Source organism: Cervus elaphus, chromosome 28 (assembly GCF_910594005.1).
Source record: "Cervus elaphus chromosome 28, mCerEla1.1, whole genome shotgun sequence".
In the NCBI taxonomy this organism is placed as follows: Eukaryota; Metazoa; Chordata; class Mammalia; order Artiodactyla; family Cervidae; genus Cervus; species Cervus elaphus.
This window is the reverse complement of record NC_057842.1, coordinates 26422136-26447427: the sequence shown is the minus strand read 5'-3', so window position 1 is coordinate 26447427 and position 25292 is coordinate 26422136. Positions and strand designations below refer to the sequence as shown.

The window sequence follows — 25292 nt, the reverse complement described above, 5'->3', positions numbered from 1 at the left end:
AAAGTAAACAAGTGGGACCTGATTAAACCTAAAAGCTTTTGCACAGCATAGGAAACTATAAGCAAGGTGAAAAGACAACCCTCAGAATGGGAGAAAATAATAGAAAATGAAACAACTGACAAAGGATTAATTTCCAAAATATACAAGCAGCTCATACAACTCAATACCAGAAAAATAAACAACCCAATCAAAAACTGGGAAAAAGACCTAAACAGACATTTCTCCAAGGAAGACATATAGGTGGCTAACAAACACATGAAAAGATGCTCAACATCACTCAGTGTTAGAGAAATGCAAATCAAAGCTACAATGAGATAATCACCTTACTCCAGTCAGAATGGCCATCATCAAAAAGTCTACCAACAATAAATGCTGGAAAGGGTGTGGAAAAAAGGGAACGCTCTTGCACTGTTGGTGGGAATGTAAATGGATACAGCCACTATGGAAGACAGTATGGAAATTCCTTAAAAAATCAGGAATAAAACCACCATATGACCCAGCAATCCCACTCTTAGGCATATACCCTGAGGAAATCAAAATTGAAAGAGACGCATGTATCCCATTGTCCATTGCAGCACTATTTACAATAGCTAGAACATGGAAGCAACCTAGATGTCCATCAACAGATGAATGGATAAAGAAGTTGTGGTACACATGCACAATGGAATATTACTCAGCCATAAAAAGGAATGCCTTTGAGTCACTTCTAATGAGGTGGATGAACCTAGAACCTATTATACAGAGTGAAGTAAGTCATAAAGAGAAATATAAATATTGTATTCTAATGCATATATATGGAATCTAGAAAAATAGTACTGAAGAATTTACTTACAGGGCAGCAATGGAGAAACAGACATAGAGAATAGACTTACGGACATGGGGAGAGGGGAGGAGAGGGTGAGATGGAAAGAGTAACATGGAAACTTACATTACCATGTGTAAAATAGATAGCCAATGGGAATTTGCTGTGTGGCTCAGGAAACTCAAACAGGGGCTCTGTATCAACCTAGAGGGATAGGATGGGGTGGGAGATGGGAGGGAGGTTCAAAAGGGAGGGGATATATGTTTACCTATGGCTGATTCAGGGTGAGGTTTGACAGAAAACAACAAAACTCTGTAAAGCAATTGTCCTTCAATAAAAAAATAAATGAAAAATATAAAAAAATAAGGCTGCATGAAAAAGCAATAAATAAAGGATGATTTGAAAACAAAACAAAACAAAAACCAGCAAGCAGACCTGGTTTGCCCAGCAAGCTGTAGTTTGCCAATCCTGACATAGAGAATTACAAAGATGAGTATACTAAAATTATGATTTTATAAAATTAATAACTTACTTCTTCACTAGGAACTTCTCAGTGGCCTTCTTTCAGTCATCCTTCTCCGTCTCCACTCAAGAGCACCCATCTTTACCTCTTCGTTGTGTAACCCTCTCTGAGGCTAATCCCAACATCTGAGCCCTGGGTTCTAGACCTTATCCTTCCTGGAGAAGATCCCATAAAATACCTCTACTGTCTTTTCAAACTCAGCTCATTTTGACTTTTCTTTCTTGGTCTCATCTCCTAGCTTTAAATATCACATCCAGTCTGTGCTTGGGCTTTATTTATTTCTTTTACATGGCAGCAGTCTCCTAGTCACACCTTCTATTCTTAGGGTTCTAGTTACTCAGACTTTCAGTAGTGTTTGATACCAGTTATCCCTAATTGCTACTTGAGATATTTGGAGCTTGCTTCTTAATTGGCTCCAAAATTTAATTTTCCCAGGCTTCTCTCTACCGTTCTGGCTGCTGTTTCATTCAGTTGTTTTCCAGTCATCTCTTAAATATTAGCGATAGTCACTCAGTTGTGTCTGACTCTTTGCAACCCCGTGGTCTGTCCATGGAATTTTCCAGGCAAGGATACTGGAGTAGGTTGCTGTTCCCTTCTCCAGGGGATCTTCCTGACCCAGGGATCAAACCTGGGTCTCCTGCCTTGCAGGCGGATTCTTTATCACCTGAGCTACCAGGGAAGCCCTCCTAAATATTGGTCTTTCTTAATTTTTCTTCTTATTTCCTTTTTTATAACAGATGCTTTTCACTGTTCTGTGTATGATCCATGGGTTATCTCCTCTGCATACATGATCTCATCTCCTGTATCATTGCTGTTGTTATTCAGTCGGTCAGTCATGTCCAACTCTTTGTGAGCCCATGGACTGCAGCACGCCAGGCTTCCCTGTCCTTCATTATCTCTAGGAGTTTGCTCAAATGCATGTCTGTTGTGTCAATGATGCCGTCCAACCATCTCATCCTCTGTTGCCCCCTTCTCCTGCCCTCAATCTTTCCCAGCATCAGGGTCTTTTCCAGTGAGTTGGCTCTTTGTATCAGGTGGCCAAGGTATTGGAGCTTCAGCTTCAGCATCAGTCCTTCCAATGAATAGTCAGCATTGATTTCCTTTAGGATTGAGTGGTTTGATGTCCTTGCAGTCCAAGGGACTTCCAAGAGTCTTCTCCAGCACCACAGTTTGAAAGCATCAGTTCACCCGTGCTCAGCCTTCTTTATGGTTCAACTCTCACATCTGTACATGACTACTGGAAAAACTATAGCTTTGACTATACAGACCTTTGTTGAAAAAGTAATGTCTCTGTTTTTCAATATGCTGTCTAGGTTTGTCACAACTTTTCTTCCAAGGAGCCAGTGTCTTTTAATTTCGTGGCTGCGGTCACCGCCCACAGTGATTTTGGAGTCCAAGAAAATAAAAACTCTGTCACTGTTTCCATTTTTCCCCATCTGTTTGCCATGAAGTGATGGGACCAGATGCCATGATCTTAAGTTTTTTGAATATTGAGTTTTAAGCCATATTTTTCACTCTCCTCTTTCACTCTCATCAAGAGGCTCTTTAATTCCTCTTTGCTTTCTGCCATTAGGATGGTGTCAATCATCTGCACATCTGAAGTTATTGATATTTCTCTCTGCAATCTTGATTCCAGCTTGTGCTTCATCCAGCCTGACATTTCACATAATGTACTCTGTATATAAATTAAATAAGCAGAGTGACAATATGCAGTCTTGGCGGACTCCTTTCCCAATTTGGAACCAGTCTGTTGTTCCATGTCTGGCTCTCACTGTTGTTTGTTGTTGCTGGTGATTCCCAAAGTTGTGTCTAGGCCTTGTGTTTCTCCTAAGCTTTAGAACCAGCTTCCAATCCTCTGAGCTTCGCTGGTGGCTCAGATGGTAAACAGTCTGCCTGCAATACTGGGGACCCCGTTTCGATCCCTGGGTCAGATAGATCCCCTGGAGAAAGAAATGGCAACCCACTCCAGTACTCTTGCTTGAAGAATCCCATGGACGGAAGAGCCTGGCAAGCCCCAGCCTGTGGGATTTGCAAAAACTGAGCGACTAACATTTCACTTCTTTCCAGTCCCCTGTCAGACATCTCAACTTGACTTCCAACAGCTACTTCATATATATCATGTCAAAAATAGTTTATATCTCCTTTGGAACCAGCTTTCCTCCTGTGTCAGTAAAAAAGCATTCATTGGGCCCTAAACTAGAAATCCGTAATTAAATTTAAGATTCCTTTTCCTTTTACTTACAGTATCTGAGTGCTCACTCGCAAATCCCCATCAGCTTTACCTCCTAAATACTTTTCCGCTACTGTCATTATTTCTCTCTGTCTCCACTGCCTTTTCACGAGTTCAGGTTCATCTTCTCCCTGGCTCTCAGCTGGGCTTTCTGACTTGCCCTTGTCTCTGTTGTATCTTTTCAGACAAAGGTAATTATTTCTTATCTTGTATTTCTTCTTACCTTGCAGGTGTTATTTAGTACTCAGCCAAGTCATGTGGGTGCCTGTAAAAGAAGAGTTCTACTGGTACTTTTCTGCTGAAATACTCCCAGGGGTTCCCCTTGCTCCATAGGTTAAAGTTGAAACTCTTTAATGTGAGGTGTGAGATCTCTCACTGGCCTTTCCTTGGCTCTTTAGTAAAGCTCTCCCCTCCATCTGTCCACATATACGCAGCCCTAAACCACCACAGTTCTCCTAGGAGGCACTCATTTTTTAAAATTTTATTTATTTTAAAAATTTATTTATTTTAGTTGGAGGCTAATTACTTTACAATATTGTGGTGGTTTTTGCCATACATCAACAGGAATCAGCCACGGGAGTACATACATCCCCCATCCCGAAACCCCCTCCCACCTCCCTCCCCATCCCATCCCTTTAGGTTGTCCCAGTGCACCAGTTTTGGGTGCCCTGTTTCACGCATCGAACTTGGACTGGTCATCTATTTCACATATGATAATATACATGTTTCAATGCTATTCTCTCAAATCATCCCGCCTTCACCTTCTCCCACAGAGTCCAAAAGTCTGTTCTTTATATCTGTGTCTCTTCTGCTGTCTCACATATAGGGTCATCATTACCATCTTTCTAAATTCCATATATATGCATTAATATACTGTACTGTGCTTTTCTTTCTGACTTACTTCACTCTGTATAATAGGCTCCACTTTCATCCACCTCATTAGAACTGACTGAAGTGCGTTCTTTTTAATAACTGAGTAATATTCCATTGTGTATATGTACCACAACGTCTTATCTAATCGTCCACCAGTGGACATCTAGGTTGCTTCCATGTCCTGGCTGTTGTAAACAGTGCTGCGATGAACATTGGGGTGCACGTGTCTCTTTCAGTTCTGGTTTCCTTGGTGTGTATGTCCAGCAGTGGGATTGCTGGGTCGTACAGCAGTTCTGTTTCCAGTTTTTTGAGGAATCTCCACACTGTTCTTCATACTAGCTGTGCTAGTTTGCATTTCCACCAACAGTGTAAGAGGGTTCCCTTTTCTCCACACCCTCTCCAGCATTTATCGTTTGCAGACTTTTTGATAGCAGCCATTCTGACTGATGTGAGATGGTGCCTCTTATTTATTTTTTAATTGGGGGATAATTGCTTTACAATATTGTGTTCATTTCTGCCATACATCAGCATGAATCAGCCATACGTATACATATGTCCCCCACTCTTGAACCTTCCTCCCACCCCATCTCATCCCTCTAGACTCAAACCCAGTGCTCTGTCACATTCATCATTTTTTTACAGCTTTACTCTTTGCACATTTGCTAAAAATGTCCTCCCTCCTCTCCCACATCACAGCTGACTTTAGGGTCCCGCTCAACTCTTTGCTTCCCATGGCATCTTTGCTAATGCCCCACCATATTCTCAGTGCAGTGTATGGATCACAGCATGTACAAGCATTTACGTTGGGTACCTACCTACTTTCTTCAGACCGTTTGCAATCTCTGTAATAACCCCGTGCTCAGTCGCTTCAGTCATGTCGTGTATGACTCTTTACGACCCTGTGGACTGTAGCTGGCCAGGTTCCTCTGTCCGTGTGATTTTCCAACTAGGAATACTGGAGTGAGTTGCCATGCCCTCTTCCAGGGGATCTTCCCGACTCAGAGATCAAACCCAAGTCTCCTGCAACTCCTGCATTGCAGGCTGAGTTTTTACTGCTGAGACCCCAGGGAAGCCCTGTAATAACTCTGAAAGGTAGTAATTATTACCGCCATTTTAAAGTTAAGGAACAAAACCACAGGTATAGTAAGTGATTTCTCTGAAGTTGCACATCTAAATGGTTGCTGAGCTGGGCTCTGGACTTGGACTCTTTCCTGCTCTGTCATTCTGCATCTCTGTATTCTTCCAGGGACTTGTTTACTATCTGAGCTTGTATTCATCTACTCTGATCAGCAGTACATTTCCACATCACCAGTTTAATAAATAAAGAAATAGAAGAGCTTGTAACTGATAATGAGTTTCAGGTATAAAGCAGTCCTATGATATAATCTTGGAAAATCATGTTAGAGTATAGCAATTTGTCTTTTTCAAAGAACTGTTTGTTTAGATTTGGGGGAAAGTATTTTGGTTATTATACATTTTGTTCAACACATGTTTACTGCATGCTGTGTCCTCCAAAGCCCTGCCAGGAAACAGACATTGGTATGATTGTTTCCATCCTCCGGGAACTATAGGAACTTATGACAGACACACATCTGATGTCGATGTGTGTGTGTGTGTGCGCGCGTTCAGTCGTGTCCGACTCTTTCCAACACCATGGACAGTAGCCCACCAGCTTTTAGGCACTAAGAATAAAATGCCTCAGGTTTTTAAGCAGAGGAACATGTGACTACATTCAAATAGGACCAGGAAAGATTTCCTGAAGAATGAGTAGAATTCCAATAAAAGGAGACATTATGGGATGGCTGTTCAGGGACTAGACGTTTAAAATAAATATAAAGTAGGAAAGAAATCTGATTTGGTCCATTTATAATTCATATCAATGATTGATATCCTTTAATCTTAGATAAGAGCTATTTCAGTGATGGAGTATCAATTTTAAAAAGTTTATTTTTTTGTAAAATAGATGCATAAAACAAATGTGGAGCTTAATGAGTACTAAGTGTGGATTTTAAGTGGGGAACAGGGTGGGTTTGTTGTTGGCGTTTGCTGCATGGAGTATCCCAGGCCCTGGGTATCACATATGGTCCTCTGTAGGGTGGGGATGACCTCTGATAGAATTCCTGCAGTTTTGTTTTGCTGAAGAGGTTACCTTGTGCAGTTGCAGTAGTCTTTTTAAGGCCACACTGCCCTCAGAGTGGCTTTGCTTCTGTTCCTTAGTACATAATCTTTGGTTGCCTCAGCTAACTTTTTGACAGTGCTCTATTTTCTGGATTCTGGTCAGCCTCTTTTGGGGCTATAGATGTTTTTTTCCCCTGAGGTACAGCTGCAATCACAGCTAATTTGTAGATGTGGACAGTGAATGTGTTACGAAGATTTGCTCTCTTATAAACTCAGGTCAAATCACTGTAGTTTAATGCCTGTATGATGGTCTGTAAAAGCTTTAGATGGGTTTAGAGGAATTCTTCCCTCTTTTAGTGTTTACTCTCCTCTGCCACGTACATGACAAGTGTGTTCATTAGCACCCATCAAAATTAAAATCCAGTTGAAGTAGGCTTTTTGATATACTGTTTCAAAAAAATATGCTATTGCCTTCAGATGGTGTATAGAATAAACATCTGTGTGTTTGAGACATTGTTCTAGAAGTGGTAACAAAAAAGATTAACATGAAGCTTAGCATTCCTGGAGTTTGCTATTTCTAAAAGACCACACTGGGGCCAGAAAATTGATTAAATTCAGAAGAGGATACAGAAGATAATTCAATAGAAAAAAAAAAAGCCCAAGAAAAATTAAATACATTGGGTAAATATTTATTAATATGTGTCCATGTGTGAAAATATTACATACAATTTTTGAACATTTTTTTAGCTGTTATCAATGCAATTTTGGACTCATACTTTTGTAAACAGGTTTAAATGTTTAAAATTTGAAATTGATTTTTTTTTACACAATCATTTGTGTTATTGACTGAAATCTTCTGTTCTCATAGATTTGATCCAGGCTACCAATGAGACCAATGTTAATATTCCTCAGATGGCAGACACACTCTTTGAGCGGGCAACGAACAGTAGCTGGGTGGTTGTATTTAAAGCTTTAGTCACTACACATCATCTCATGGTGCATGGAAATGAGGTAAAACTCATAAACCCACGTTTTCTTTTTTTGGCAGGGGAGGGAGACTGATAAACCTTAAGTCCCTTTACACTTTTACTAATTAGAAAAATAAGAGGAAGTATATAGAAAAGTCATCTGGAGTACAGTTTTACTATACTGTTTAGCTCTTTTTCAGAAAAATGTTGTTAGACATGTGTTAAATATGTATATACCATGTAAACATATTAATAGACAAAAATCTTAGGAGAAAGGAACAACAAAATTGTTTTTCCCATTGAAAGTATTCCTATGTGTCTCTGTGTGAAAATTGCTTACATAACAGTGTTTCATTTTGGAAAATACTGACAAACTAAAAATTAGCCATTTTATATGGGATGCCTACTGAATCCTATTAAATTCGAATGTTTCTGTTATACACAGAAATGAAAGATCATAAAATTTAATTCTGATTTAGTGAGTATGATTCAGTTTTTTTATTCCCCATTAGAGAAAACTGGGAGACGAGGGACTATACTGAGTGAAAAAAAAAAAATCACAATGAGAATGCCTATTTTTAGAAATTCCCTAAAAATGCCATTTAATATCAGAAATTGTTGAAATTAATGCTTTGAGAATACTGATATTTGATTCTGATTTTTGTTTTTCAGAGATTTATTCAGTATTTGGCTTCTAGAAATACACTCTTCAATCTCAGCAATTTTTTGGACAAAAGTGGATCCCATGGTAAGAATATTATGTTTTTTAATTTTCTTGCTAATGTTTTCGATACAGAATCTTTTGATTTTTTAAATTATTAATTCAAAATAATTCATTGAAAATCACTGTAACTGATAGCTCCACTAGATAAAATATAAATGTATACATGAATATAGCTATATAGTTACTTTATAGTAGCTTTAAAATATTTAATTGTTAGGCAACTCAGCATATGAATTATATATTCATTTTATTTTTTGTCTTTCAGTATATAACCTTAAAAAATAACAGTGGGTATGCTAGACCCACAGTTGTTTGTTTATGAAGGTATAGGAGGCAGTGAAGTTAAAAATACATTCCCAACTTAAAAATACTCAGTTTTAAATGTTTTTGTAAATTAATAGGATTTGTACTACAATCATGTGTTCATTCATCGTATTTTCTGTTTGTCTATTATGTATAGGCAAGCACACCAAGCATGAATAGTTCTCAGATAACTACATGTATTAAGTCTGAAATAGTGAACCAAAATGCAAGGAAAAATCAGAAAAGACATTCTGTGCAAAGATGGTAGCATAACTAAATGGAATAATCTTGGAATGTCTCATGCCAAAAGTATTTTTGCCTGAAGTAGGATTTTAAATGAGGCCTTTCTGGTACTTATTCGCCTCATCTTACAATTGTTTACATTTGAGGAGTTTAAAAAAATTTGAACTAAGCAAAGCACAGTTCAACATATTTTATTAATTAGTTTTATTTCCTCTGTCATTCCTCCAGGTTATGACATGTCTACCTTCATAAGGCGTTATAGTAGATATTTGAATGAAAAGGCTTTCTCTTACAGACAGATGGCATTTGATTTTGCCAGAGTGAAGAAAGGGTATGTTTTTTTTTTTTCTCATCTTTGTTTGAGCAGAATAAGTCTTTGAGACATACTTGATTTATCTTAACTAAGTTAAATACCAACTAATTTTGGTCATGGAGGCCCAGTTTACAATCACCTAAAAAAAAAAAAAAAAAAGAAACTCAACTAGTAATATTATGAAAGTTAGCCTTGAGGTTGCAATGTTACTGTGTTTTTTTTTTTCATGCAGAAAATCTGATTTGCTGCTCAAAGTTGACATGGTGCAACAGTTTATTTTGTTAAAAATCAACTCAAAATTCTTGAATACTTAAATACTTTTAAATAATTTTAAATGGAGAGAATTTAAACAAGCTTCATTTAAAAGAATGTGGCTGTAGCTGACAATAATTATTTCAGTGTGTTTTGTTTGAGGTGAAACTGAACTGTGTGTGTGCATGGAGATCTGTTTTTGACAGGTAATATGTTCCACTATTATACATTGTTGCTGCTATTGAGCTACTAAGTCTTGTCCCACTCTTTTGCAACCCCATAGATGTAGCCCAGCAGTCTTCTCTGTCCATGCGATTTCTCAAGCAGGAATACTAGAGTGGTTTGCCATTTTCCTCCTCCAGGGGATCTTTCTGACCCAGGGACCAAACCTGTGTCTCCTGCATTGGCAGGCAGATTATTCACTACTGAGCGACCAGGGAAGCCCATACTATTATACGTACACACACACAAGCACACATACAAACACACCATAATTGAACTGATAATACTAATCTTTGGTTAGGAAAATCTCACTGATACAGAAACATTTGCATGTTTAATTTATAATTACCATTTATTTTCCTCTAAATACTTGTTTGAATTTAATCAGAAGTGTTCAACCATAAATCTGTACAAATCTTGTTGTTCAGTCACTAAGTTGTGTCTGACTCTTTGTGACCTCATGGACTGTAGCATGCCAAGCTCCTCTGTCCTCCAGTATCTCCCGGAGTTTGCTCAGATTCATGTCCATTGAGTTGATGATGCTATCTAAGCATCTCTTCCTCTGCAGATCCTGTATCCATTCCTAATTTGAAATAATGGCAACATATTATAGAAAATTTAATATTTTAGTCTCAAGAATCACCCCCAAAAGATATAGCTCTTATTTTCTGATAGCTGACCTAAACTTAGCTGAAAAATATAATCTTGCCTGTTCAAAATAGATTAGTTTCTTGTGGGTGAACATTTTATAAAATTAAGATTTTGGCTTTATCCCCTTCTATTAGAGATGATTCTGGTTCGTATGCCTTCCTCTGACTTCTTATGTGGCCGTGGGCAGCCTTAGCTGATGTTCTAGCTCGATCATGACCTCTCCAGAGTAAGACCACAGCCTTCTTAGACACTTCTGCACCCTGAATAGGCACATAAGGGCACTTGCGGATGCTTTCCCTGCCCCAGGAGTGGGAGAGACTCCAAAAGCTGCCATTATCAGCCTGTTCACATCACTTGGGCATTTTCCTCCGCGGTTTCAGTCCTGTTGCTTCTTGACTGTTTGGATGCAGGGGCTCCTTAGGAGGCCTGCGGTGAGTGCTCCCTGCAGTGCTCCCTGCAGTGCTCCCTGCAGTCTCATTCTCTTCAGCTGGTTATTTACTCTCAACTCTTTTTGACCAAACTGCAAATCGGAATGGCCTTTTCATCACGTGATGGTTAATAGTATAAATTCTGCTCCTAGTCCTTCAGGTTTTGAAGTCTTCCAAGACATGTTTTATCTCTCTCTCAAAAACAAACAAGCTGGGGTTGAGGGGACCTAGAGTGTTAATACTAGTATTAATATTTCTTTTGTAGACTTAGAAAAGTCCATTCATAAATTCAGTTGGCCTCTTTCATCCAGCCCACACTGAGGGCAGCACGTAGAAAGCATTGCCTGTGTCGTTGAGGATTGTGAGTGTAGAGAGGAGACCCAGCACGGCCTCTTCATATCTCCAAATCAACCCACAGGTCTCAGATGGTAATGAATCCGCCTGCAGCGTGGGAGACCTGGGTTTGATCGCTGGGTTGGGATCCCCTGGAGGAGGAAACAGCAACCCACTCCAGTATTCTTGCCTGGAGAATCCCGTGGACAGAGGAGCCTGGGGGGCTGTAGTCCGTGGGGTCGCAAAGAGTCGGACATGACTGAGTGACTAAGCACGCACAGCACAGGAGGGAAATGGCTTAGAATAATGTGCATGGTCTCAAGTTTTCCACATATGAGTAAGTGTTACCTTTCCCTTTTTTATTACTTGTAGGGCTGACGGTGTCATGAGGACGATGGCTCCCGAGAAGCTGCTGAAGAGCATGCCCATACTGCAGGGACAGATTGATGCGCTGCTGGAATTTGATGTGCGTATCTCACCAGAAAATGCGTCTTACACAGTTACGTTGCCTTTTGTTGGAAAGTGGGCTGCAGATAAAGAACTTCCTCAGGAAGTAGATTTAGATTCCCCTCATGTCAGTGAGGGGCTTCCCTGGTAGCTCAGTGGATAAAGAATCCACATGCAATGCAGGAGACCCTGGTTCAATTCCTGGGTCAGGAAGATTTCCTTGGAGAAGGGATAGGCTACCCACTCCAGTATTCTTGGGCTTCCCTGGTGGCTCAGCTGGTAAAGAATCTGTCTGCCATGCGGGAAACCTGGGTTCGATCCCTGGGTTGGGAAGATCCCCGGGAGAAGGCAATGGCAACCCACTCCAGTATTCTTGCCTGCAGAATTCCATGGACAGAGGTACAATCCCTGGGGTTGCAAAAAGTTGGACATGACTAAGCGACTAACACTTTCATTTTCATGTCAGTGAACTGGATGAACACTTAGTTTAGGCTGTCAGTGTGATGGAGATAATTTTGGTTTCCCAGATTGTCAGAGCAGTTTACAGGTGTTAAATAACTTCAGTCATGGAAAACCACAAGCAGTGCATTCTTGGATCCTTATGTTCAGAGCAGGATGGTGGCCTCCTGTTGTGTTTGACAGGATCAAGTGGCTGCAGAAGGGACGTCCAAGTAAATACCCCAGCCTGCTATTAAAAACCATTTTATACAGTCTGCTTGTATGACACCATCTGCAGAAGAGAATTATTTTTCTTTTGTCATGGTCCTTCTTTTGGATGATACCAACATGACTTGTTTCTTAAAACCATACCTGTGTCATGACTCTGGTATAACTACACTAGTTTATACATGTGGTAAGATTATATAGAACTAAACACATTTGCAGCAAGTAAAATTGGAGAAATCTGAATAAGATTGGTATATTGTATCAGTATCCATATCCTGATTGTGAGGTTGTACTATAATTTTGTAAATAGTATGTGGAATCTCTTGTTTTTTTTATAATTGCATGTGGACGTGCAATAATTTCTAAATAAAAAGTTCAATTAAAGAAATATATCTGGTCCATGAAAATAAAACATTCTGATGTGTAGGGAGATTTATAACTCACATTGTTAACTTTCCTCCATTTTGGTGGTTGACTAAAACAAAGATTTTCCTCAAATACTATTATTTGAAATCTCTGTTAAGATTATATGGGTTAGTCTATCACCAAGTCCTAGTCACAGCACCCAACTCCCGTGAAATTTCAGATAAAGCAGCAAACCATGTTACTGTCTTATGAAAGATTTTACAGTAAGGAGTTCAGTTAGCTATATATGGAACTACTTCCCTTAACTTTTTTGTCTTTATTCATTCATTTTTCTTTGCTTTCCTTACCTTTAATGTTAGTATTGTCTTAATTAAAAGAGAAAAGAAGTCATAGAATGAGAAAGAGCAGAGCAGGGATTAGGAAATGGGGAGAAATTATTCTTCTTTGTGCTGGTGATTAGAGTATTTGGTGGGTGGTGGGTAAATGCTATGAGTCTCAAGAATTATTTTAGGGGTAGTTGGCTGAGGTGTCTATTCCCTATGCTAGGCTTCCTCTCTGAGTCACTGCAGGCCCCTGGTGTCTGAACCCTTCCAAAGAGACCATTACATATGGGGAGGGAAAGAATGCACTATAACATAGTGAAAACAGCAAGAGGACAAGTGTTCAGAAGTTGGGTTTGATTTATCTGTGGATCATTAATTACATAAAATGTGTATTTTTCTTATACTTGATAGGCCAGCTTCATTGACTTAAATTGAAAGAAACAATTGGCAATCCTTTTTTATGTATTAGTAAGATTACTAAAAGAGTTATATAGCATCTGTTGAATATGAGTGAATTTCTTGGTAATAATTTGAGACTTTTTAACACGCTCTGAGAAGAATTGTCATTTGATGACTTGCAGTTAACAGATGAAATTTTCATCTTTTTCTAGGTGCATCCAAATGAACTAACAAATGGGGTCATAAATGCTGCATTTATGCTTCTTTTCAAAGACCTTATCAAACTTTTTGCTTGTTACAACGATGGAGTGATTAATTTACTTGGTAGGTAGAATTACTGAATGGTGTCTATGAAGAGAGACGGTATCAGACTGCAGAGATTTAGATACCATAGACTTCATAAAAAATCTAAAGACATAACTCAGGTCACATTTCTGTGTGTGTTCTTACATCAAGGTTAAGTGCAGGGAATGGAAAGCACTGTAGGTATTTTCAGCGTAAAGGGATTCCATACGGGGGTTTTGGTGCTTAGAAAATTTTGGATTGCCTGAAGGAGCAGATTCTGGACTTTGCCTCTTGGATTAAGACTCATAATGATGAATAACTTCCACTGTGCTGACAACCACCTCTGAAGCCACCCCTGACATGCTCCTATTTTGATGTAATTCCATTCGTCTCACCATCTTTCCTTCCACATAAGGTGAAAATGACATAGAGACACTGCTTGACGATCGGCCTCCAATGAAAGATTTCTTTCTACTGACAAGTCACCCCTTCCTGGGATGTAATGGTTCAGCAAACCTCTTCCAGCTGGTGCCAGTTTGAGAAAACATCTCTAAGTCAAGCTGGATTTCTCTTTTCTCTCTGTTAACTGGTCATAGAAAACTCCCCAGTGACCATAGGCATCATTGAATGGGGAGAAATAGCCATCCAGAAGACGTAGGTGCAGTGGGAGTTGAGCCACCTGTTCATACAACCTTACCTGGGTGTTTAGGAGCTACTCCAGGCTGATCTCTTATGTTACCACCTCCATTTGGTGGTGGATTATATTCTCGCACTTGTTCAGCTTTATGATTTGGTGTATTAGATACTGCTTGGTCTTAGGATCACTTGGTGTTCTCTGAGGTCAGAACCCTCAGTCTCTAGAAGCAAGCCAAGAGCAATTTTTCCGAAGGAGGTTAGTTACTGTCTAAGAAAGATAGGGCCCTGCTTCAAAGCACGAGAAGTGTCTACTGTGTTTTCCTACTGGTGTACGCCAGAGCCGCCTGCAGCATTTGGATCTCCTGCAGACACTCTGAGTGTCTTTCCATCTGCAGGATCTAAAGCCCCATGGGGCTCGAGGTTGGAGCAGTTGCAGAGTTGTCCTTGATCTGGGCCCTGCTTCCATGCGACACTGTACCAGACGCTCTGTTTAGAGCGGCACATACACGTGTTGTCTGTGTTACCTCCAAAACAGAAAAACTCAGCAGAGCGCCTGCATTTTCATTATAGGAAGTGCAAGGTGAAGCAGTGTGTCTTTCCTGTGGAGGGGACCTTTGGACCCGCAGAAACTGCATTGAGGTAGCAGATCCCTAGGCTTCCGTAGACTGTCCTTCTCTTTGACCTGCATGTGACTTATTAAGGCACCTAGCATATATGAAATTCTTGCCCACCAGCTACGATCAGCCTGATGTCGTCAAATAGTATCCATTGACATTAGGACAGCCGGAGAGATTAATATACTTAAAATTTTAAGACAATGAGCATGTACTGGCATCCTTGCCAGATGAAAGCAAACGACTTCTAATGGGCTATGCTTACTGGACTATGTACAAAAGAACTTGCTAGTTTGATAGATGCTTATCCCATGTCAGGAACTGTGCTGATTTTATGCTGGAAAGGACAGCACATCTGGCTGTCTGCAAGTGAGAATCATCACCTAATCAAGTTTCCAGTGACTTGTGGTTCATCTCTAAAATCCACTTACCTTTTGCACAAACCAGATATGAAAGTTTAACTGGGAATATGATGGAATTGCTACCCTGTAGGTTTGCAGAGATCAGGAAGCCGGTGTGAGGATTCTGCTAGGTTCAGAATATTTCTGTTCCATCTATGTATTCAGAAAACTGGGGAAATAACCAATGTTAGTTTTGTGCATCCACCGATTGTAATTTTTTTAATCTCCTAATCCCCAGAAAGCCTCCACTCAGATTGGTAGAAAATAATAGCGACGTTTTTGGGATCCCTAGAGAATAGCATCGGCTTAGAGCCTGTGTCCCGGAAAACTGGGCATGTCCCTTTCCACGTGTGTAGTCACTCTGGTAAATGTCCCTTTGCCATAGAGGAGGAATAGATGCTTTGGGCTGTCCTTCAAGGCTTTGACTCAAGAATATCTGGAGGGCTTATTGAAATTGAGATTGCTGGACTTGAACCCAGAGTTTGTAATTCAGTAGATCTGGAGAGGGAGATGGCAAGCCTACTCCAGTATTCTTGCCTGGAGAGTCTGTCGGACAGAGGAACCTGACAGGCTACAGTCCATGGGGCCACAGAGTCGGACATGACTGAGCACGCACGCACACACATCTAATTCAGCGGGTCTAGGGTAGGGCCTGAGAATCTGTGTGTCTCGGAAGGGCTTGATAAATACCATTACCGCTGATCTGCGGGACTTCCATTTGGGAACCACTGTGTTGGAGCTACTCACGGATGCTCAGGCCAGCATTCTGAATCGGTAATTTTTGGCCTGTTCACTCACCTTGATGAATTATCAGTGACAACACAAAAAAGAAAGTAGTGGTCCTTCTTTCCTGCTCAGAACCTTTAGAATTTGTTTGGTTTCTCTAGACTTATATCAATTAGGATTGTCCAATTCAGGAGGAAAAAGACTACAAGACATCTAGTTCAGTTTGTTTTCAGATCAACATGAGTAAGTTTTTGAGTGTAAGTAAGTCCCTTAGAATATCTGGGAGCTACTTATGTTAAAAATTATTTTTTTTACAATTTAAATTTAACTCAGGGTCGTGTATCTTCTCTGGCAGCCCTACTGCCAACATGATCGTGGACAGTCTTGCACTGCTTTTAGTACGTATGGTGTTTTCCTCTTGAGGCAGACTTTGTACTTGTCTCCCGAGGTTAGGCTGGATTGCTGGGTTCTACAACTAATTCTCTGAATTGAAGCAGTTGGCAAGGGGAGAGGAGTAAGAAGTAGAGGGATGGGGCATAAGGAGAATTTTTATTCTCTCATGGCAGATGGGCTTCCCAGGTGGCATTGGTGGTAAAGAACTTGACTGCCAATGCAGGAGACAGATGAGGGTTTGGTCCCTGGGTCAGGAAGATCCCCTGGAGGAGGAGATGGCAGCCCACTCCAGTATTATTGCCTGGAGAATCCCATGGACAGAGGAGCCTGATGGGCTACAGTCCATAGGGTCACAAAGAGTTGGACACGACTAAAGTGCCTTAGCACGCACGTGGAAGGTGGGGTGATTATAGAATCTCCAAGCAAGGCAGGACCAACATCTTCAGATGGAGAAGGAAACACTTTTTCCAGCAAAGGTAGCTCATTTTGGTTTGAATCTACCAAGTCCTTTTCTTTCTCAATAAGAGCCCTAACGTTCACAAAGGAGACCACATTGAGGCTAGAAATTTAATTTAGCCACACATGTTATAATTCAGCAACTGACAAGATTAGACTCTGACTTTAGCGATGACAGCCCTGTGACTGCAAGGATAAGATTATTGCAGGGCAGCATGGAGTACCATAGTCTGACTGGAGCCTTGAGCCAATCATTTTAAATCCTGTGTTGTCATTTTCCTTTTTAAGCTCTCGGGTGGAGTCAGAAGCAGGCGCCCTCCCCACCGTTCCATCTGCCTCTTCTCATCATGGTTCTCTCCCAGCCGCTGCTTGTTCTGATAAGCTTCATTCTAAGGTGCTCATTTCAGAAAACCACAGGCCATAATTTAAGTAATTATTTTGCTCCTCTGCAGCATGGATTCCACGAATCCATTTCTCCTCTAGCTGCAGGTGGTCATCTCTGCCTTCAAATTCAGTTAGGTTGCATATCTGATCCCAGACTCCCCACTTTATTTTTGAGGGTCTGATTTCTGAAGCCAGTTCAGCGCTGAATATTGTTTCTTATGCCAGAAACAGAAACCACTCTATGTATTCTAAATAGAAGAGGATTCAGAACAAAGGGTTGGGTCCTCTTGTAATAGCCGGAAGCCTGCAGGAACTGGGTCTGGGCTCGGCCTCCGGAGATGCTTCTGAAGTAATAAGTTCCTGCGCCCTAGGGAAGCTGCTGCTTCTGAGGCCCTCCTTGAAGGTGTGCTGATGCCGCCTTGGCTGCCTTGCAAACTGGAAAGCTGGAGAAGTGACCCTGGACGCTGCAATCCAGGGATATAGGGAGTCAAAGCCAGTGGCTGTGACTGTGGCCGTTACCCTCAAAGCCCAGGAAGCTGGAGGGTGCCAGGGGAGTGCTGGGGAGGATGTCTGCCCTCCCAGGAGCTCATCACTTACCGTAAGAGACAGCTGGACGGGAACAGGAAGCCTGCTGCTGCCTCAGTTTCCCCTTCCAGATCACCCCGAAGTCTGTCTAATGTGCAGAACTGAATTTTGCCATCCTGGCTTCTCATGAGGATAGAAAAAGAGTGGACTCGGGCGCACCAGTGACTGTCGAATACAGGGCCCTGGGAGGTTTTGCCTTTTGTGGGGAAAAATTTCTACCTATGGCTTGCCGTTCAAAACCATATCACTTTTATTTCAGGTGGGGGAGTTTGTCAGCAAGCCAAGTAAGACTTTTGCCAGCCACTTTTGCTGGCTGATCTTACTCCTCTTCATTATGGCTCATAAATGTGAGCTGTTGCTGAAGTTCATTTTCAGCCATGTACTATTTGGCTTTTTCTGTATGCTCTTCACTGGAAAGTTTTTATCTTCATTATGATGAGTCTCACATCTATACTTTCAGTTCTTCCCTTCCTCCTGAGCTTCAGTTTTGCATGTCTACTGATTTGTTGACATTTAAATTTAGATACCGCGTTCTTTTTTATGGAATTTTAAAAAAATTTGGCCGTGTCGGGTCTTCGTTGTGGCACACAGGCTCTTTCACTGCGGTGCACAGATTCTCTAGCTGTGGTGCACGAACTCAGTAGTTATGGCACATGGGCTTAGTTGCGTCGTAGCATATGGGATCTTAGTTCCCTGGCCTGGGATTGAACCCTCGTCCTCTGTGTTGCAAGGCAGATTCTTAACCACTGGACCACCAGGGAAGTCCCAGCTACTACGTTCTTACCTAAAACTTGGCAGTCTCTGAAACAGCTGTTAAATTTGTCCTTAACTTCCTTGTTTCTGTTTATGATAATTATAATGAGTTACAGTAATTAGTCTTTTAAACCTGAAGTCTCAGTTAGAAACTCTCTTTGAGTTGCCCGTTTACTAAAATCCATGCCAGTCAGAAATGATTCATTCTCATCCTCTGTCCCCAGGGCACCCCACTTTCATCCCTACTTCTGTTTCAGGAACATTGGATTTAATGCCCTTATGATTGATTTAGCGATTAAAGATATTAAGTCACATGACTCTCTCCTGTTGTTGTCTTGAACAGTTCCTTCCTTCAATGCCACGTAGCTGTATGTTGACTTTTTTGAAAGATTGTCCTAAACATATTTTCTCCTTAAAATAATAACAGCTCAATAAATATTTTTATTTCATTAGGAAAAGATGGTCTCTTGGCTGTGATTAGGAGCAGAAAAGAAGAGTTGTACCTTTTAAAATTAGAGACCTGAGTTCTCAAAAGTGGTAGCTGTACACTCTGGCATTGAATGGTCTTTGTTCAGCCTTGTTGTCAACTTGGTCTTGTAAAAGTAACACTCCAGAAGATAAAAGCTACACTCAGTATCCTGAGTGTTTTGAGACAGGTCTGTTTTTGTTTGTTTACTAAATGGTGTTGGGAATTAACTGTATATTATAGGTGAGTTTCAGTCAAGGACTTCATGACCAATTCTCTGTATCTAAAGTTGTAATCTATAGTGGTGTGGATCTTTGCAAGCATTTTATCGCTCTGAGCTATGAATAAGAAGATGCTTCCCGTACTGACTAATGGTCATTAGTAAGAGTCCACACACAAAGTCTCAGTTTGTTTCACTGGAATGAGATACCTTTTCATCTGATCCTTTTCCTAGGACAGTCTCTCTGTGAAAGTCAGTACTAATATGACAAAGGACTTCATTAGCACTTTGTAAAGATTCATGTTACAAATATCAGCATTTGATCATTTCAAATACTGAAAATCAACGTGTTATCTTTAATATGAAGGAAAAACACGCATTTCTAGGCCCATCCCCTCTGTGTCAGTTTCTCTGGTTTCTAAGGGGATAAGAGGAGTTAAGCTTTGCACTGATCAATGCCTTTCTATGTCATTACCACTGTTACAGAAACATTTATGAGATTATAACCTAAAACCATCATCATTGAATCTCTTTTATTCCTTAATCCTAAATTACCAAGAAAAATAAAATACAATAATATAAACAATTTAAAAAGCATACAGAGGAGACAAAAATTGCTTAAAATTTTGGTGCATTGGTTCTAAGAGGAAATTTAGATTATTCAGCTTGATTTCTCTTTTTGTGTTATTGCTGAAGATCTAATTCAAAGACATAAACTCAGATTATAGTTAAAAACAAAAAGTAAGTTAGACACTTACAAGAAATTATTTATGGGAAGATTATTTTAAAAGAAAAAAGTGTGTTTTACAGAATAAGCCGTAATTTTCAAAGGCTTAAACTGGAAAGATTTGTTCCTGTATAGCACCATACGTAATTTTGTCTCCAGTTTAGAACACAGGGTAGGGTGGATAAAGATGGTATCATAAAATTTGGTCATTTTTGAAAAGACCCACTTTCCTCTCAAATCTTAACAAGTAGAAAACAGTATGTGTTTGTTTTCTTGATCTTTTTGCTTCTCTCAAATGCCCTACAGGGGCATATATTAAAAAGTAAAATTACCAAAAGACTGTCAACAGAAGGTAATGAGTAGCTACCCTTGATAATTAGTTCTTTGTGTAATTATATATTATTAAACTTATTAAAATTAAAAATACTTTTGAGGTAGTAAAATAACATGCTGAATGAAATCCAGAATTTTCAGATGTGAGAAAGCATAAAAAATAGCATACGTTTAATCTTGTGCAAATATAAAATGATGAAGATACTGAGCCATCAGTTACAACTTAAGGTTGCCCGGGAGCTATTGTAGACATCAGTTGACTGTGTTTCTATCTGCACTAACAATAATTTTTGCCTGAATGAATGGAGGAATAATTGGCTAGGGAAACCACTGTTAACATACTAGTTTTCTTCAAAACATGTATGGAGAAGATCCAGTCTCATAGGGAGGCAGAAGAGAGCAGCAAAAGGATTCTGTAATTTTCTCTAGAAAGTTAAAGATTGAGAAAGAGGATATGATTATAGACTAAAAAATATGAAACTCCACTATTTCATAACTAAAAGAATAATGTTTGAAAGAATTAGTTGATGACTGGTAAAAGCAAATGTTATTTATATGGAATGTAGACAATTTAAAGAATTCTTTAATTCAGGGAAGTTTATAGATGATTACTTATAATAAATAGATTATTGCTTTATAATGAACTAGTAAGAAAATAAGGATGCTGTAGGATGCAGTCATAACTTTTGAGATTGTTATCAGCAAGAATTTGGGGCCATTTTCCAAAACTGAGTACTAGGGTATACAGATCATGAAGTAAATCTGTCGTTACAATGAATATATTCTTCTGCTTTAGCTGTATTTTCATTATTTAGATTGCTTCATGTGAGACACTTTAGAACATAATACCTTTCTTGAACTACTGAGACCTCCCTTGTTTTCATACTTAGCATAAGTTTTAGTGCCAGTTGTTTTAATTCAGACATTAAAGTTGTAAGTAATAGTATCAGTGTAGGCTTAGAAGAAGATTGAATACAATACTCTTTTTGAAATGCTTATCTGTCTCTCCTAGAAAAGTTTTTTGAAATGAAGAAAGGACAATGTAAAGATGCTCTGGAAATCTACAAACGATTTCTAACTAGGATGACACGCGTGTCTGAATTTCTCAAAGTTGCAGAGGTAAGTAATATTAACTCATATATCTGGAGTAAACAGTAGAGTTCATAGTCTGGCAAGACATTCTGCCACAGAGTCAAAATGTATTAGGGGCAGAAGTCCTCTCATCCAGGTTCTCACCCAGATCTGTGCTCTATACTTCTGCATTTTAATCAGAAGATCGTTCTGTGTCCAAATAAAAGTTTCATGGATGCTCAGCTCACTCACAGCTTTGCAAGGTGGTTCATCCCTCCATCCCACTCAATGACTGTTCTTGATTGTAAGAAAGTTATTCCTTTGTATTGAACCCTAGAAAAAAGTCCTTAAAAAGTTTGTCAATTGTTCTCAGTATGTAAATGGCAAACCATAAACTCAGACCTTTCTTACTTTATTATTTTGTCAAAATGATTTAAACACAAGGAAAAAAGGAAACAAAGTATAATTAATTTTTTAAAGTTTATAAATTATTTCTTAAGGATGTCTCTTTATAAGTAATCACAGTAACTGTGTAGCTATACAGTCCTTTTCCTGGGGTTATCCGTAAATTGGTGTTTTCTTTTACAAAATTCAATGATCAACTCATACTGATAGTGGAGATTATAACATTTTACTACAGTCCTTTGTCAGGATGATGTATGGGATCCCTGGCATGTCAGCTAACTGATTGCTGATCCCTCAACTTTGTGAGAGGGGTTCTGAAGCTCATCAGCAAAGAATAAAATGGTGTGGACGTGGGGCATTTATGCCATGTTTTTGCTGTTTTCACCATTTTCAGGCTATAACACAAGAATAGGAGTTTTATATATGTAATTTCAAAAGTACTCTAGTCTGTGTTATTTTTCAAATTTCATTTATTCATAAGAATAATTGTCATATTCAAATTCTAAGATCAGAATAATCTTGCAGAATGCTATCTCTTGAGCTTAGACCCATTCAGTTTATAATCAGAATTTTTAAAAAAAATTATATAGAGAACAAAAGGTAAAGACTAGCTGTATAAATTAATGCTTTAAAGCATTCATGTGTACTTCCATGGGTTTACTGAAGTTGGTGGCCTTTAAGAAGAATAGAACTGCTTGAAACTTTTGTTGCTACACAAGTTTTTTGTATTTTATATGATTTTCCCATGATTTAACCATAATTATCAGTATAATCTAGTAAAATTTGCCTACTTCTTTTCTGTGAAAAGATACCTAAGCATCCAGGGCAGAAGATTATTTCACGGTTCAATTAATCCCTGGTATACATTCTTTCCAGTGTTCTCATCTGATATTGTGTATATCAGAAAAATAAAGCATTGCACATGTTACAGTTTGAGGTATATATTTCTCTAATCAACATGAAAAGGCTGGGATCAAGGTCTCCATGAGAAAAGGGGTGCTTATTATCAATTCATTCTATTCTTACATGTAAAATTTTATTTTGTGTCTCTTGATAACTTCATGTTATCTCAGACCCATTTTAAGCTGCTGAGAAGGAGATATACAGAAGTTAGATGTCATTTTGAGAGTTTTAAGTATTTTTATTTTATTCAGACTTTATGACTAAGACTTTTTGTAAATTGGATGAAAAAAACCTAAAAGTGAGTTGCTCAGTCATGCCCAACTCTGCAGTCCCATACACTGTAGCCTACCACGCTCCTCTGTCTATGGGATTTCTCTGGCAAAAATACTGGAATGGGTTGCATGCCCTCCTCCAGGTATCTTCCTGACCCGCATATCGAACCCAAGTCTCCTGCAGCTCCTGTGTGGCAGGCAGATTCTTTACCATCTGAGCTATCATGGAAGCCCAGAATGGATACTAATTGACAAAATTGTTTTTAGTAGAATAAATATTAATTGCAAGGAGCTGTGTTCTCTTTCATATTTAAATTACATTGTCCATAATTTAAACACTAACTGAATACCAGTGTTTAGTGGTTTGATTATGAATGTTAAATACAGAGAATTTTCAACAAATGTACAACCCTTCTCTTTCTACGAAAAGTGATTGTGTGGGTACATATGTATGGACTTCCTCCCGGTAAGCTACCTTGTCGTTAACACCATTTGTCTGACGGACGTGTAGGAGACTTCCACAATGTTGTTTATGAAATATGACTTTATTATAGGCTGTTTGGCAAATGTTAACATTAAGTTGTCCATCATATTAAAAGAAATACCATAGTTCCCATGGCCGTATCCAAATTTTGCAGAGGAATTGCTTGAAGTACAGAAAACTTGCCGTGTTTTGAATTCTTACGCTGAAGCTTCTAAAGCAGACAGCTGAAACTTTGTAAAATGGTTATTTAACAGGTAATAGGCATGTCTGCTAAACGCACTTCCCTTTTATAGAACTAAGTTATTCTTAGTTTGTGATTCCAAGGTAAATACCAACTCGTAGGAGTTATGTCTCCCAGAATACTTGCAGACAGAAAGTGATGAGATTTCTGTAATACAGTCACACTTCAGCTCTATCCCCCTAGTTAAGTGTTCAGGGCGGTAAAAATAGCAATATAAAGGAAGAATTCCTAAACTGTGTCTTTAATAGAGTTACCCACTTAATAGAATCACATCACCTTTTGCCTACATGATTCCAATATTAAGAATCTATAATGCTTTTGGTTTCCCTGGTGGCACAAATGGTAAAAAATCTGCCTGCAATGCAGATGACCCAGGTTCAATCCCTGGGTCGGGAAGATCCTCTGGAGAAGGGAACGGCTACCCACTCTAGTATTCTTGACTGGAGAATTCCATTGACAGAGGAACCTGGTGGGTTACAGTTCATGGAGTCACAAAGAGTTGGACACAAGTGAGCATCTACTACCCACACATAATGCTTTAACTTCAGACATGCTGACTTCATTCATATTAGTATTTTAATAGATCATCTCAAGAGGTATTGATATACGGAAGGGTGAAGTTGCCTTAATTTATAATTCCATAATTTGAAAGAATGTGAGTTTAAGGATGACACAGACAGCTCCCAACAAAGAATTACCATCCCAAAATGTTGATACCGCCAAGGCTGAGAAAGCTTGCTGGAGATATAGAGAAGGCAAAAGAAAGAAGTTAGCTCATATGTGTCACTCAGGTGGATTTTCCACTCTCCAGTTTGACGTACTGTCTTTGCAGAAGCCTGACACTTACACTTCCTGTGTGTGCTTCTACATTTCCATCAGCTTAACAAAGCCCTTCGATTCTCAGAGAGATACGTGGTATAACCCACTTTGTTTCTGTAAGCCTCAGTTTCCTCATTTATACAGCATGAGAGAATTGAAATTATGATTTGTATTTTATCCCAACTTTTTATTTTGAATAATTTTCAAATGTATAAAAAGAGTTGATAGAGTTGTATAGTGAACCCCAGTATACCCTCTTCATTGACTGACCTTAAAAAAGTGAATCTATTCCCATATTTGCATTCTTACTAGCTCTTTCTTTTTCTATCCTTCCCTCCCTTCTCTTCCTTCCCCAATCTACCAAGATTAAAAATTCACATGTGCTTTTATCTAGTAATTCTACTTCTACAAATGCGCCCTACAGATGTATCCACACAGATGCAAAATGATGCGTGTAGCATTGCTTGCAATGGCAAGAGATAGGAAGCAACGTAAATGTTCATTAATAAGTGACTTGTTAAATAAATTATAGGATAAGGAAGCTGCTTCAAAAAATGAGGAAACTCTGTATATTAATATGGATGGGGCTCTAAGAACATTGTCAAATGAAAAGTATAATCCCAGTGCATATGGTATACTGTTATTGTATAGTAATGTGGGAAATAATTAATGCATTTATATATTTCCTATTTCCTTGTATATGCATAAAGAAACTCTGCAAGAATACAAAGAAAACTAACATGGTGATTTTCTCTGTATGAGGAAGCCTGGACACTATACCCTGAACGAGTTATTAAAACTAAACGAGTATTCCGTGTCCAGAGGACTGACCAGGCATTTAAATTTAGTTTAAGCATTTAAAAAAATTTCTAGCTGCTATTAACCATGGAGGAAATTTTTTACACTTCAGTTTCTTAAGTTATTTTTTTTTGGG

General features: G+C 39.2%; 1 protein-coding gene across 15 annotated transcripts in view; it reads left to right on the top strand.

The window, feature by feature from the left end:
- Positions 1 to 25292, top strand: part of SNAP91 (synaptosome associated protein 91) — a 160307-nt gene that overhangs the window by 50157 nt on the left and 84858 nt on the right. For all 15 annotated transcript variants that reach the window (XM_043890301.1, XM_043890314.1, XM_043890312.1 and 12 more), the window contains 6 exons: positions 7415 to 7557; positions 8187 to 8262; positions 9013 to 9115; positions 11356 to 11449; positions 13397 to 13508; positions 21176 to 21282. In XM_043890301.1, the coding sequence (XP_043746236.1) occupies positions 7415 to 7557; positions 8187 to 8262; positions 9013 to 9115; positions 11356 to 11449; positions 13397 to 13508; positions 21176 to 21282 (635 nt within the window). The remainder of the gene's footprint in view (positions 1 to 7414; positions 7558 to 8186; positions 8263 to 9012; positions 9116 to 11355; positions 11450 to 13396; positions 13509 to 21175; positions 21283 to 25292) is intronic.